This window comes from Lytechinus pictus, chromosome 3 (genome assembly GCF_037042905.1).
Source record: "Lytechinus pictus isolate F3 Inbred chromosome 3, Lp3.0, whole genome shotgun sequence".
NCBI lineage: Eukaryota > Metazoa > Echinodermata > Echinoidea > Temnopleuroida > Toxopneustidae > Lytechinus > Lytechinus pictus.
Genome location: NC_087247.1, coordinates 16,854,804 through 16,868,962, shown reverse-complemented (window position 1 = coordinate 16,868,962; position 14,159 = coordinate 16,854,804). Strand labels below are relative to the sequence as shown.

At 35.9% G+C, this 14,159-nt stretch overlaps 1 protein-coding gene across 1 annotated transcript in view; it reads right to left on the bottom strand.

Moving 5' to 3' along the window:
- Nucleotides 1–12,129, bottom strand: part of LOC129255838 (zinc finger protein GLI3-like) — a 33,173-nt gene extending 21,044 nt beyond the window's left edge. The window contains exons 1-4 of the mRNA XM_054894166.2: nt 12,121–12,129; nt 8,213–8,482; nt 3,693–3,842; nt 178–342 (exon numbers count right to left, since the gene is read on the bottom strand). Coding sequence (XP_054750141.1) covers nt 178–342; nt 3,693–3,842; nt 8,213–8,482; nt 12,121–12,129 — 594 coding nt within the window. The remainder of the gene's footprint in view (nt 1–177; nt 343–3,692; nt 3,843–8,212; nt 8,483–12,120) is intronic.
- Nucleotides 12,130–14,159: the final 2,030 nt, after the last annotated feature.

The following is a 14,159-nucleotide window of genomic DNA, read 5'->3' as shown; positions in this document are numbered from 1 at the left end:
ACTTTTAAAACTGACTGAGAATCCATCCCAATCGGCTATTAATATTCAGGGTTTTCAAAAAAGTCCTGCACACCTTACAAGACTGGATTGATGTACGAGTAAAGCAACTCTGTATACAATAGGCCCCAGATCTTTAAGTGAACATCATAAAATAAAGCATACTTTAGGCAAACTTACGGCATTTGAGTGAGTTCTGTTCTGATGCTTGGCTCGGTCTGATGCATTAGAGAAAGCTTTGGTACAGCCTTGAAACTCACAGACATATGGTCTCTCTCCAGTATGGGATCTGAGATGAGTCTTCAGATTCTCCAGTCGTGAATAAGCCTTGTAACAACCTTCAAACTATACAAAATAAAACAATTATATATTACATGTATATTATGTATAACATTGGAATATACAACAGATACTGTAGGCATGGGTCTGACTACCATTAATTAACCCATTATGGATTCACCCCCAGTTTGAGTGAAAAGCGTGCCCTGTACTGCCAACGTGCATCATGAAATATATTTACATGTTTATACTTTTAAGCTACAATATTTCAAAAACTTAACCTTGGTTTTAATGTTGGCGCCGCCACCGTCACTATCGGAAGAGTGGCGCCTATAGTTTCGCTCAGCCTTTTTTATTTTATTAATAATAGCCTGAAAAGTTTCACAAGTGCTATTTTTGGGCCCACAGGACCCTTTTTTTCATGTTCACTGCACATTTATGAACTATTGCCAAGCTGTACGATGCTAAGTAAAGGTCAACATTACCTTACAGCAAGGCACTCCACAATCCCTTATTTTTTTTTTGGGGGGGAGGGGGTTGGTAGTGAAGGCCCGTTCAGATCAACAAAACCATCATAAACTCCAAAAAAAGTTTGAAAATCTGACTTTGATCCATAATCCCTCCTCTGTTTTAGTGAACATTAATGTGTGATTAATACCAATGAACAGATCATTTAATTCTCTTTAAAATGATACCCCACATACCCTTTGATTATGGTTCACATGGAGGTACAATGCCTTGAAATGTGGGGCAAGGACAAAATTCAAAAGTTACAAAAGACACAATATTGAAAGTCAATGTTCTTTTTTTTGTGGTGATGAGTAAGTTTCTCATTGGTTTCTTCTGTTTTCATGCACCTTAACATCAACATTAACATGGAATCAAACACACCTCTGCACAAGCAAACATATAACTAACTAACAAACATGCATGTGTATTGTAAACGACTCAAACAATGTTATCTCACAGAACCATCACTACATAAACCACAACAAAACATCAAAAATGAAGAAGCAGGGGCTTGATTTGAATGGATTTTCATCTCTAATGACACAGACAAAAGAATCATGTTCTTTATTGACCCTTCATGACTATTTCTGCTCATTTTGCAGCTTTTCAATTCAGACCTCATCCAACACTTTTGAATCCTGCTCTTTGCATGATGGCATGATCATAACAGGCATGGTATTATTTTGAATAGAATTAAATGATCTTTTGAATGATATCAATTATGCATTGTGTAAAATTGGGAGTTAGGAGAAATTAATGGCCAAAATCAGATTTCCAAACTGTTTTTTAGGTTTTTTTTTTGGGTAGCCCAAAATTGAAATTTGATGGAACCCAAAAATGTTTACAAATTAACTACAGATTATAAAAAACATGAATATTAAATCAGTTACAGATTTCAATCATAGAAGTATGTATGCATTCTAATTTTCATATCACTCACTACCATTAATTATGAGTTGAGTGAGCATGTATTTTCTAAAGTATGTGGATGAATAAATAGTTGGCGTTAGATTTAATATCAGCAGCCATAATCACATTTCAGTTACCCATGAACCTACAAAGAGATGGACAAAGTAAAGCTTGGTCCCAACTGCCTGTACTTGCAAGTGCGTGCTGTCTTCTTTTAACAAGTGGAGCACCTTTGGCAGTCTCACCTGCATCATGCGATTCAATATAGGAGCACTGCTGATTTTGAAAACTACTGTAAAATAATCATTCACAAAAAACGCCATTCATATGATACAATGACCTTGATCATGAGACCTGTGACTTGTCAGTGATACTTGATTACCCCTATGTCCACATTTTATAAACTATATCCATAAACTGTGAAAGTTATGACAGCAATTTAATAATTACCTTTAACATGACCAAAGTTCATTGACCTTAAATGACCTTTGACCTTGGTCATGTGACCTAAAACTCGCACAGGATGTTCAGTTATATATGATTACTCTTATGTCCAAGTTTTTATGAATCAGATCCATAAATTTTTAAAGTTATGATGGTAATTCAACAAATACCCCCAACATGGCCAAAGTTCATTGACCATAAATGACCTTTGACCTTGGTCATGTGACTTGAAACTCAGGCAGGATATTCAGTAATATTTGATTACCCTTATGGTCTCGTTTCATGAACTAGGTCAAAATACTTTCGAAGTTATGACATTTCAAAACCTTAACCTTAGGTTAAGATTTTGATGTTGATTCCCCCAACATGGTGTAAGTCCATTAACCCTAAATGACCTTTGACTTTGGTCAAGTGACCTGAAACTATAGTAATACTATATAGGTTAACCTTGTGTCTAACTTTGATGAACTAGGTCCATATACTTTCCAAGTTAGGCTATCATTTAAAAAACTTCACCTTCAGTTAAGATTTGATGTTGACGCCGTTGCCGTCGCAAAAGCGGCGCCTATAGTCTCACTCTGCTATGCTGCAGGTAAGACAAAAGTGTGGGCAAAATTTGTGGATCCGTCCATAGTAAGAACCACATCCAAATGAAGCACTCAGACACAATGTAGCACTTTTGCTGCATGAGGAGCTTTCACTGATTGCAGCCTGCATGTGGGTTATGCCTTCAACCCCAGTTTTAGTGACAAGCATTCCCAGGGGTCCATTGCAGAAAGAGTTGTATTTAAACGCAAGTCAAAAAATCAATCGCAAGTCCCAAATGAATAGCACTAGCTTAAGTCGCACTATAACCACACCGCAAGCTCTCACTCTCGCTCGGCTGTGACATAACATTAACGAGTATGCTTGGCGTCTGTTTGAACTTTGCCAGGGAACTTCGCTGCTTTGAATCAATGACTTAAGAATAAAGTCGAAATTAGTTTCATGAAGGTCGGTGCATTTGTTAATTTCTATCTTGCTGCTCTAAATCTAAAGTATGTTGACTGAAGGGCATATTCTGATACAGGCCATCAGCCAACAAAAATCAAGACAAGGAAAACTGTTCCTTTGTGCGTTTTTTTTTAATATCAGATATGCATTGGTAGTCACTACTGTCTGAACACCTGTATGTTCTCATTAACATGCACATAATCAAAAGGTGGTGACCATCAATGCAAAGAAAAGAAATGCTTTTATTAAATGCCCATCTATTTATAGGTCCATGCTCTTATCTACCATTTTCAAGTGCAAAATGATATTTTTTTTCAAATTCAAACAAAGTTAGTATTTGCCCTTTACAGTAAAATTAAAGGATTAACAGTGATATGGCACTGAACCGGATTCCCAAAGAAAGAAACAGCTTAGACTTAATGCTGCTTTATTGAGTTTTGAAAATCTGAGTCATCACTTAATGACAAAAATTAACAAGCCAACTTTGAAATGAAAATAAAAATTCAATGTCTTTGATTACGTGTATGTTACCCCAAACTGATGAATTAGCCCATACTTACACTACATTTATGAGGTTTCTCGCCTGTATGTCTCCTCATATGAACGACTAACATGTACTGAGCTTTGAAAGGTTTCTCTTCTCGGATACAATCACGCCATCGACAGATGAACTCCTTACGCTCATTGTGAATGTGATCATTGTTGATATGCTGTATGGATGTATAAGAACAAACAAGAAAGTTGCTAAGGCAAGCACATAATACGCCCGTCTGTAACATGGAAAATAGAGTTATTGGTCAAGCAAGAAAAGTAGAAGGTGACGAATTCACCTTTGACCTTCTGGCCTCAAAATCAATAGAATTGCTAGGATCTATGCTAGTATCATACACACCAAATTATATGAGCCTAGGTTAAGTTACACTGAAGTTATCACATTTACGAGGACTGCAGAGTGGTAAGATGAAAACATGTCACTGTGACCTTGACCTTTTGACCTCAAAATCAATAGGCTTCTTGGGATCCATGCTAGTATCATATACACCAAATTATATGAGCCTAAGTTAAGTTAAACTAAAGTTATCACGTTTACAAGGACTGCAGAAGGGTAAGGTAAAAATATGTCACTGTGATCTTGACCTTTGGACCTCAAAATCAAGAGGCTTCGTGGGATCTATGCTAGCATTATACACACCAAATTATACGAGCCTAGGTTAAGTTACACTGAAGTTATCATGTTTACAAGGACTGCAGAAGGGTAAGGTAAAAATATGTCACTGTGATCTTGACCTTTGGACCTCAAAATCAAGAGGCTTCGTGGGATCTATGCTAGCATTATACACACCAAATTATATGAGCATAGGTTAAGTTACACTGAAGTTATCACGTTTACAAGGACTGCAGCAGGGTAAGGTGAAAACATGTCACTGTGACCTTGACCTTTGACCTACAAATCAATAGGCTTCCTGGGATCCTTGCTAGTATCATACATGTACATGTACACACCAAATTATATGAGCCTAATTTAAGTTAAACTAAAGTTATCGCATTAACAATGACTACAGAAGGGTAAAAGGTAAAAATATTTCACTGTGGCCTTGACCTTTTTACCTCAAAATCGAGAGGCTTCGTGGGATCTATGCTAGCATTATACACACCAAATTATATGAGCCTAGGTTAAGTTAAACTGTAGTTATCATGTTTACAAGGACTTCAGAAGGGCAAGGTGAAAACATGTCAGTGTGACCTTGACCTTTTAACCTCAAAATCAATAGGCTTCCTGGGATCCATGCTAGTATCATACAAACCAAATTATATGAGACTAGGTTAAGTTAAACTGAAGTTATTGCATTTACAAGGAAAAGTTATTTGACGGACAGACATACAGACGGACACCAGGCGTGATACAATAATACGTCCAGTTGAGACAGGCTTATAATAAAAAGATAATGTACTTGGAGTGGAGGCACTAACAAGGAGTGATAAAATTGTAACAGTTCCAATGTGGAGTAAACAGTACTTGTTCTTACAAGTGATAATGAAAAGAATATATTTCAATTTTGTCCTCCAAGAGTGACTGATTCAATACATGAGATATTCATTGCTGCGATTTACTTTGTTACAGGGGAGACATATCATTCACACATGTGTGAAAATATCAAATAATTATAATTTCATGTGATAACAGAAAAGTAAACTGGAGACATGACATCATCAGCCCACCTAATGAATATTCAGGACAACATGCATTATCTGTTTTCACAAAATATTGAATTCAATAACTTTTGCAAATTTTCTTTTTAGATTGTGATGAAATTTTCAGCATTTTTTTCCTGTTAATTATACTCTACGCAGTACATATAAGTATTTCTTATTTTACCAATTATTATAGCGCAGAGAATCCTGATGTACCCCTTTAACTCTATGGAATATGATGATAGACCATGTTATTCCTCCTCATGATTCATTAAAACCTAGTTATTATATTTCAGACCAGTCCTCGCAGTAAGCCCTCAGCAGGGCAATGCAGTTAATTTTAGGGCACATGAGGAATTGCCTATGAATATCAAGGGCACCGAGGCAATTCTGATTTTTTTTCAGGGCACCTATAGGCAATTTTCAAAATTTGAGAAGGGCACCAAGGCAATTCTTAATATTTTAATAACTTTTATGTCCTTTTGTTCATTTAACATTCAGGCCTCTTCAATTTTTTTCTTAACTACTTGCCCTAATGCGTCAATGAATAAAAAAAGTTGCCTGGGAGAAAAAAAAAATGCTTGCCTGAATTTCTAATTATTTTCTTTGTTTTATTCCTTTGTCATTATTTTTTCAGTACACATCCTTTGAAAGACCTACATGTACTAGTCCAATCAATACAGGGTTTGACCTACCACTAATTGCAACAGGGGATATTCCACGACAATACGTTCCAGGAAGGTCCCCTAAACAACATACTAAAAGTCCCCAAAATCTAAGCCGTAGAAATTTGCATATTATGCAAATTAGCCATTAAAAGTATTTAAAAAAAAGGAAAATAATCCAAAGATTACAAATTAAGTGTACAAAACAGTTAAATTTGAGCGAAAATTCACTATTAACTAAAGATGCTCGGCGGGTCGCGCGGCCGAGCAGATGTATCCCCCGAACCCACCGCGTCATCCGTCATTGAGATATATAGAGCTTACAAAGCAATTTGACAAATAAATACAATTATCATGGCGACAATGACTCTGCCCACATTTTGCCCGTGGGTATCAAATTTGATGAAAATAATATGACGCAGCAGCGTGACTCTGCAGAACCTAAAGTATTGTCCAGTATCACCTGTTGGGGAATACATGTACAATTATAGAGTAGACCTAATCTGGATATATTATGTAATCCTAACCTTAAGACCCCCCACCAAAAATGAAAGCATCTTCGCTTCACCTTCTAATATTGCTTCTGTGTGCCAACTGTTATGACAAACTTGAAAAAAAGCAGAAGTTACAGGTTTTACCAAATTTTCCACAAAAATATGGTTACCATGGAAACCATGTGTCCGCTTACACCAAAATTAATACACGGCTTTGCTTTACCATAATGGACCTTCATGACAAATTTGAAGATAATTGGAGAAGAAATGCAGCCATTAGAGCACTCACAAGGAAATCTCTGTTATTTCCACAAAAACTCTTGTTACCATGGCAACGATGTCTCCGCCCACACCAAAATCAATAGGCGGCTTTGCTTAACCATAATGGACCTTCATGCCACATTTGAAGATGATCAGAGAAGTTTTCAATCAAAAGTGCAAACAAATCTATCTCATTTGCATATTAAGAATTACAATGTAAGAGCCTTGTGCAGACATTACAATAATTGGATGTATTGGCATCACATCCCCACAAAGGGGGTAGTGCATGATTGCCCCCTTGAGATTGTCCAGTCATTGTGTGCAAAAAAATTAATTGAAGAAACAAGAGATCTTGGTCATGTAACACTACTAATACCCCTGTCATTCTACTGAGGAAAAAAAACATTCCAATATGCTTATATATGGTACTATACAATATGGTAATAAAATATGCAATATGGTAATAATAGCAGGGCAAGCTGGGAGAACAGTTTTCGGAACTGAAGTGGCTACCCTGGGTAAATATACCGCTATTATTACTATTATTATAATATGAGTGCAGTCACTAATTCCTGAGCAGCTCGTGGACTAGTCTCCAAATATATACCCAGTCATAAGATCAATCGATACAATTTGTATTATTACACAGTATTTGAAATATTTTGCAATTACTATCTTTTTAATATCGTGTGTAGCATCGTGGGTGATGAATAACTGGGGGTGGGCAAGGGTAAGATTTTTCAGTAAGTAAAAGGCGCCACCTTCTGTGTCTGTCATAAAGAATACTCCAATCTACATGAATGAGTTGTTTACTGTTGGACTGCAGGTGATTCAGTCATATGCGCAGGTGCACTTGGAGAGATGCATAATACAAACCTTGATTTAGGAAAGATGTTTCATTGAAACAATAAACTGAAAGATTTAATCTTAGTTTATATCATTCTTTCGACAATCAAAGAGAAGGTGGAAAAAATAGGCCTACTTTTATTTCTGAGAAAAAGACAATACTCTTGACCTTAAGTTCAATAACAGACACCCTATTGAGATTGAATTCATGTGTCTGCCATAGAATTTCTGCCTTAAGAGGAGCTGGAGGTCACAATAACTAGGTCAACTACATGTATTGTGATTTTAATTGATGTGATTCCTGACAAACGATCGAAGCATTCGATTGTTCTTTCAGGAAATAATTGAATGGTAAATACGACATTCTCGTCCCAGGCCTTTTACTAATATGTTTACTTGGATCTATATGTACCATATCTGAATAATGTCATTGAGCTTTACTTTAGCTTGAAAGGGCACCCACAGCGGTTTTATAAAAGGGCAAGGCAGTTGACCGTCGTCGATGATGGGGAAATCTAAAGGCAGCACGGCAACTGGTGAGGGCACCGACGGAAATCGCTATCGGTGCCAGTTACTGCAAAGACTGATTCGGATCTATCGAAATTTGATAGGCTTTAATACCTGAACCAGCTGATCTAGTGTATCAAACTTCCTGTGACAGTCCTCCCATTCACAATCAGTGACGACTGGGATGTCTTCTTCTCCGCCGTGGGCTCCATCATCATCCCGATGGTCTCCACCAGGACCTGGAGCAGTAGCCAGAGGGGATCCCTCAATGTGAGATGTAGAAGAGACTGTGTTAGGATCTTCCATCTTTCTGCTCTGATGATTGTCTAGATCTACGCTGCTTGTCACTTGGTTGTTGTTGGGTTCAGTCACTTTCTTGATCACCTAATAATAAATAGCAATAATAAACAAAATAAAGAGAAAATTAAGCATGTTTTTGCTATTTATTCAATGTTAATGATTATTTCGTTTGCAGAAAAAAGCAGTTTGTATTGTCTTTCATGCCAGATTAAAGAAATAAATAAGAAATTCAATCTCACCAAAAACAATGACCTTAAAACCATACAAACATTTAGCTGGAACCATAGCTATATTTATATATCAAAACTTTCACATGATAATATATTTCCAAAGCTTTAACCAAGCAAGTACAGCTAAGAAAAGAATAGTAACGAGGTTTATTTTTTCTTGCTTGAATTTATCGGCCCATATCATAATCCCAGTGTGTGGGTGCTTTCATTTTATTCTGTGTGTTTGAGACACCCTAGCTATTTATTATTGGTTGACTTAAGAAGGCTTGGAAATATAGTATCATGTGAAATTTTCCATGTAAAGATGTAAATGTAAATAAGGATATATTGGTCTCAAAGTGGTTGATATTCTCAGTCTTCGGTGATAAAGAATTTACTATGTTTTGCTTTCTTTTAGTGGTTCACCGGTCTGGAAGAAATAGCACAGGTGACCGATGGCAACGGTCAGTCACTGGCTGACCACTCCCTTTGACTCAGGCCTAGTTGATTTGATCACATATTCTTCGAATGAGTCTAGGTGATTGGTGCAAAAAAATGTTCAGAAAATGGTACAAGCATGAAAATCGGCATAAAGGTAGAGGAAGTTATTCTAAACATTTTAAGCAGGGGGTGCCAACGTGAGTTCACCAAACATAGCAACGGTTGCTTGGTAACATATTTAACTTGGTAACTGAGCTTAATTTGGTTAGAGTAACATTTTCACAAGCAAAATGACATATAATGTTAATCTAAAGCATGTTCCTTTGTTTCACAACAGTTTAGATCCATTTATTCACAGCAGCGGTTCCTAAGCGACCCTTTTCCATATCAACAAATTCTTTATCATAGATCAGATAATTATAATTTACTCAGAATAGCTCAGAAATTAAATCTGGCCCACAGATTCCTCATGTGATGAATTTTTCTATAGGTAGACCAAAAGAGCGCCATAGCAACCATTGCTAGGTAACATTTTGCCACAGTAACCAATTATTAAAGGGTATGTTTCTCATGATTATAATTCATATGAACTACATCTTTCCTATTAAAGCATTAATACATATTAATCACAACAACCATGTATACACGCCCCTGCAAAGTACCAGTTGTTGCTAAGTAACATGTTTTCTGTAGCAACCAATGGTTAAAAGCCTTATGGTAAAATTATTGATGTGTGTAAATCATAGAGGTAGTAATAGATGCTTAAAAAGTAAAACCTTGCACAAATAAAACTTCCTAATGATATGGTTCATATTTGCAACGACGATGTCTATGGCCTGTATTCTGAACTCGGGTTTAAATCAAAACCTGGGTTTAAGTTGTGGTTTAACAATGGGGCACAAATCTCTAACAGTACAAATCCAATTTATTGACTCATATGACACCCAAATTGTTCATAGTTGTCTGGGAATGATAAATGAAGTATTTCCAAGTATTTTTCTCATTATGAAAGCAAAATAGTAAACATAAGAAATATACATTAGAAAACAGAATTTTTGAATTTTTGGCTCCCCATAATTTTAGTAGAGTTAAACCATGGTCTAAGTTTATACCGTCTTATACCAAGGTTGTTTTACCTGACTGCTAAGAAAGCACGAATGCCTGTGAGCAAGCAACCAGGGGACCAATGGCTTAAGGTCCTCTCTGAGGGACCTGGTAATGAGGATAAATGCCTTACCAAAGGGCACTAGCGCACCACTTGGGAATCGAACCCGGGAAACCCCCGCTCTACCGACTGAGCTATCGTTAAACCTGACTTCAGAATACGGGCCTATGGGCTCCATATTATTGGTACATGTATGATAATACTTGTTGCATGTTAAAAGAACCTCACCTTAACACCAATCTTTATCCATTTGGAAACCATAATTATTATGGCTTAACCTAAACATGTGTAGAAAATCGACCCTTGGAAAGAATTCCACAATATCAACATTTAGCAAGAGGTCACTCTTGTAGAAGAACGGTTACAAGAGCTCCCAGGAGATCATGGGTGCTTACAACCTAAATATCTCTGATCTTGGAGAGATAAAAGAATTACCACCAAGAATTGATTGAGTCAACTAAGTATGTAAAATCATTTCAAACACCCCAAAAAAGTTGATTTTCAAATGAGTGCTTGGATACCACTTTATCCATTGCTAACAGTAGTCGTTCGCTTGCAAGCCAACACACTTTGCCTTAGTTTACCCACTCCCTTCTGTAGCCTGCAATGAAGATCATATTAGTTCTCCATGCCATTCCGGTTGATTTTGACATGTCAGTTCAGTCTCCAGGCGTTTTGACTTAGATCAATCCTGTGCAGCTCACGTATCTATCATGACGTGAAAGATCTGATGATGATGATGCACAACATTTGTATAGCACTATATATCTGTCATTCAAAGGCTCATTTTTGTAGCCACCCAATCTGGGTCGATTTCGATTGCCGATTTCACAAACTCAAAAGCTAATTTTCCATGGAAGAATACCTGATATCAAACAGCATGTTTCTTGCTAACAAGTAGAATTACTAACATGGGTTGGTTAAATGTATTGTTATAAAATAAAACTTTCTTTTCTAATAATTTTTTAAACAAATATCTGGGTCCTTTCAGATTACCTTGAATTAACGAAAATCACACTTTAAACGGTATCAACCTAATCATCCCTGAAAGAAAAGTAAAATTCAAGTTCACAATATAGCATATACTTGCGAAAAATCAGAGTAAACTCGTACTGAAATATATCCTTTACAAACTCAACATATCTTTGGACTGAAATACTATTATTTCCATTACTAGAAATAATCTTTTTTGTTTTGTAATTTTGTACAAAATCTAAAAACATATGGGCCCATATTCTGAACTCAGGTTTAAATTAAACCCGGATTAAAGTTATAGTTTAACTATGGAGAGCCAATTGGTTCATAAATCTCTATTCGTACATGTTCGATTCATAAACTCTTATGACACTCAAATCATTTATAACTGTCTCAGAATGATAACTGAAATATTTTCTTCATTATGAATGCAAAGAGAAACAAATAAGTAAATATAAGAAAATATACAATATAAGCATAATTTTTACTCTTTTGGCCTACCATAGTTTTAGCACAGAGTTACACCATGGTCTAAGTTAAACCAGACTTCAGAATATGGGCCATGGGGTCCATTGAATAAAATGAATAAAAAAGTTGATGAAGAAATTTATTTTCTCATTGATATATACAAAGTCAAAATCTTTTCTAAACTAGTAATTATTAACATTGAACTCATTAAAGAATTAACTTTTTAATATTTCACAAAATCAATAAGAATATATGTTAAGGGAAAAGAGATTATCCATGAAAACAATGCACATAATACATGTATATTACTAGAAATTTTATTGCCATATTTCTTCTCAGGCGTGAAAAGAGTATTAAAAATGTTATGAATACAATGTTCATTTCTAGTTATCGTCCTGACTAAAATAATTTCTATAAAAAAATCAAAATCTATGTAACAGACAATAATATGACAGGCCACATACCATAGTCATGCTTAATGTACAATGTATTTTGTGGTTATAAGATAAACATGTTTAATATATCAAAAGATATTCTTGAATAAACAAGATGTTAATGGGTCCCAGGGTAATGATTGTGATTCAATGAATAGTGTCATTCAGGTTCACATACAGAAAGTGCAAAAAACATTCATATTCCACGCACAATTGGCCGCCATGATTGAAGGTTTCTTCAGTTATAGTCCCATATGTACACAAATTGGTTTCACGCGCTCAACACCGTTAACGCCATAGAAGCTTTTTTTACCACCATTTTCCAAACCACAAATTACTAACTCATTAAAACTGGATCTATAAAAACAGTTCTAATACGTCATGTTTGACAGAGAATCAAGATGACGACTAATTACCTGAGGTAACCAAATGCAAATGGATGTGAAATCTTTTCGCAAATTATTTCAGCTCGTCCCGATCCAACATACGGGTTACATTGGGTCAAAGGGCTCTCAAGCTTCTTATGCAAATTCATGAGAGACAAATTCAGTCAACCTCCTAGTAACCGAATCCGCACTCTATCCGAAAGACTTTCTTCTAAAATCTCATTTTATGAAGAACTTCTGGTTGAACTCCTCAGTGACAAATTAAAAGAAATAATCTGATTAAGAAAACCCCTATAGGAAAGCATTGTAGATGTTAATAAACCAGTTAACAGATCCTCGAATTAGATCTAGATTGTGACTGGGTCTCCACAGATTTATATTTCCACATGGGACAACATTGGCCAATCACGGCAAAGGATTTTAAAGCAAAAAGAACGAATTGTCGAAACCGTTTTTGTGTCTTGGATTGTAAGTGCAAGAGGGAAGGGAAAGTAGGGCTTAGCAGAGGAAATACATATCATGAATGTGGTTAGAGTTCATTTACTCAACAATGGACATCAGAGAAACATTGGGCTGCAGAATAAGACAGGAAATTAGGGAGCCAGAGGACACATTAACACCCTTATTCTACCACTAGCTTTAACCACAGTATTCTCCTCAAGAGCTTTAGGGTCGCTGGTACTTTAAGCAATTGAATCTAGCATCACTGAAGGAATGAAGCATTGCCGAGATCCAGTGAGTGCAACACTTTGTATTGCTTCTCTGAACCATTATCCCTATAATACACTTCCACAAGTCCCCCCCCCCTCAAAAAAAGTAAAGGAAATGAGAGAAATGCTGAGAAACTAGAGGAGAAAGATCATAATGTTTTTATAAGGGAGAGAAAATAAATTGAGAAAAGAGAATTAAAGAAAATGACTAAGTGTCATGCACAATCCTATCAATAACATTTTCAACATGAATGAACTTGGATGAACTACATAATGACTCCCAGATGAAAATAAGTTAATCCCCTATTTGTTTCCTGGCTCAAAATGGCCAGCATTCTAAATATTTGCCCTATAAGTCGATACCAATTTCCGCCACCTTCCTCATTTCTACAACTTTTTTTTCTGCTCCACTTAATGATCCCCTCTTGAATTTCATAATAGATTTGTGAGATTCCACAAGATTTCTGTTATACTCATGACATTAATGGCTTGCCCAGGGACTGAAAACTTGTTATGAACAAAACATATACTGCCCCAAGAGAAGAACATATTCACCATCCATCAAGGGAGAGGCAATATAAATGAATCTGTGTCTTCCATCAGAATGTCATCTCCAATAGGGATTACTCTGTTAAGAATTGCTTTATTAGCTTTTACATTAGTTCATACAATTTAGGTTCAACCCCCCTGTAAAAAAGACACATATTGTTTTCTGAAATTTCATATCTATCCATAGAATATATACCTTATTTAATAAACATTAAATGGGAATAACAATCCATTCATTATTATCAGAAAACAAATTCGGATGAAATGAATAGAGTATTCCATAAAAACAAATTCTGCTTAACCAACAATGTAGCTGATAGTATGATAAGTAATCTTTTAAGTTTATGGATTTTTTTTGGAGTGACTTCAGACTCAAAATGGCTTGTAAACTATTCAACTTCCTAAACAGGCCTTTAACATTCCA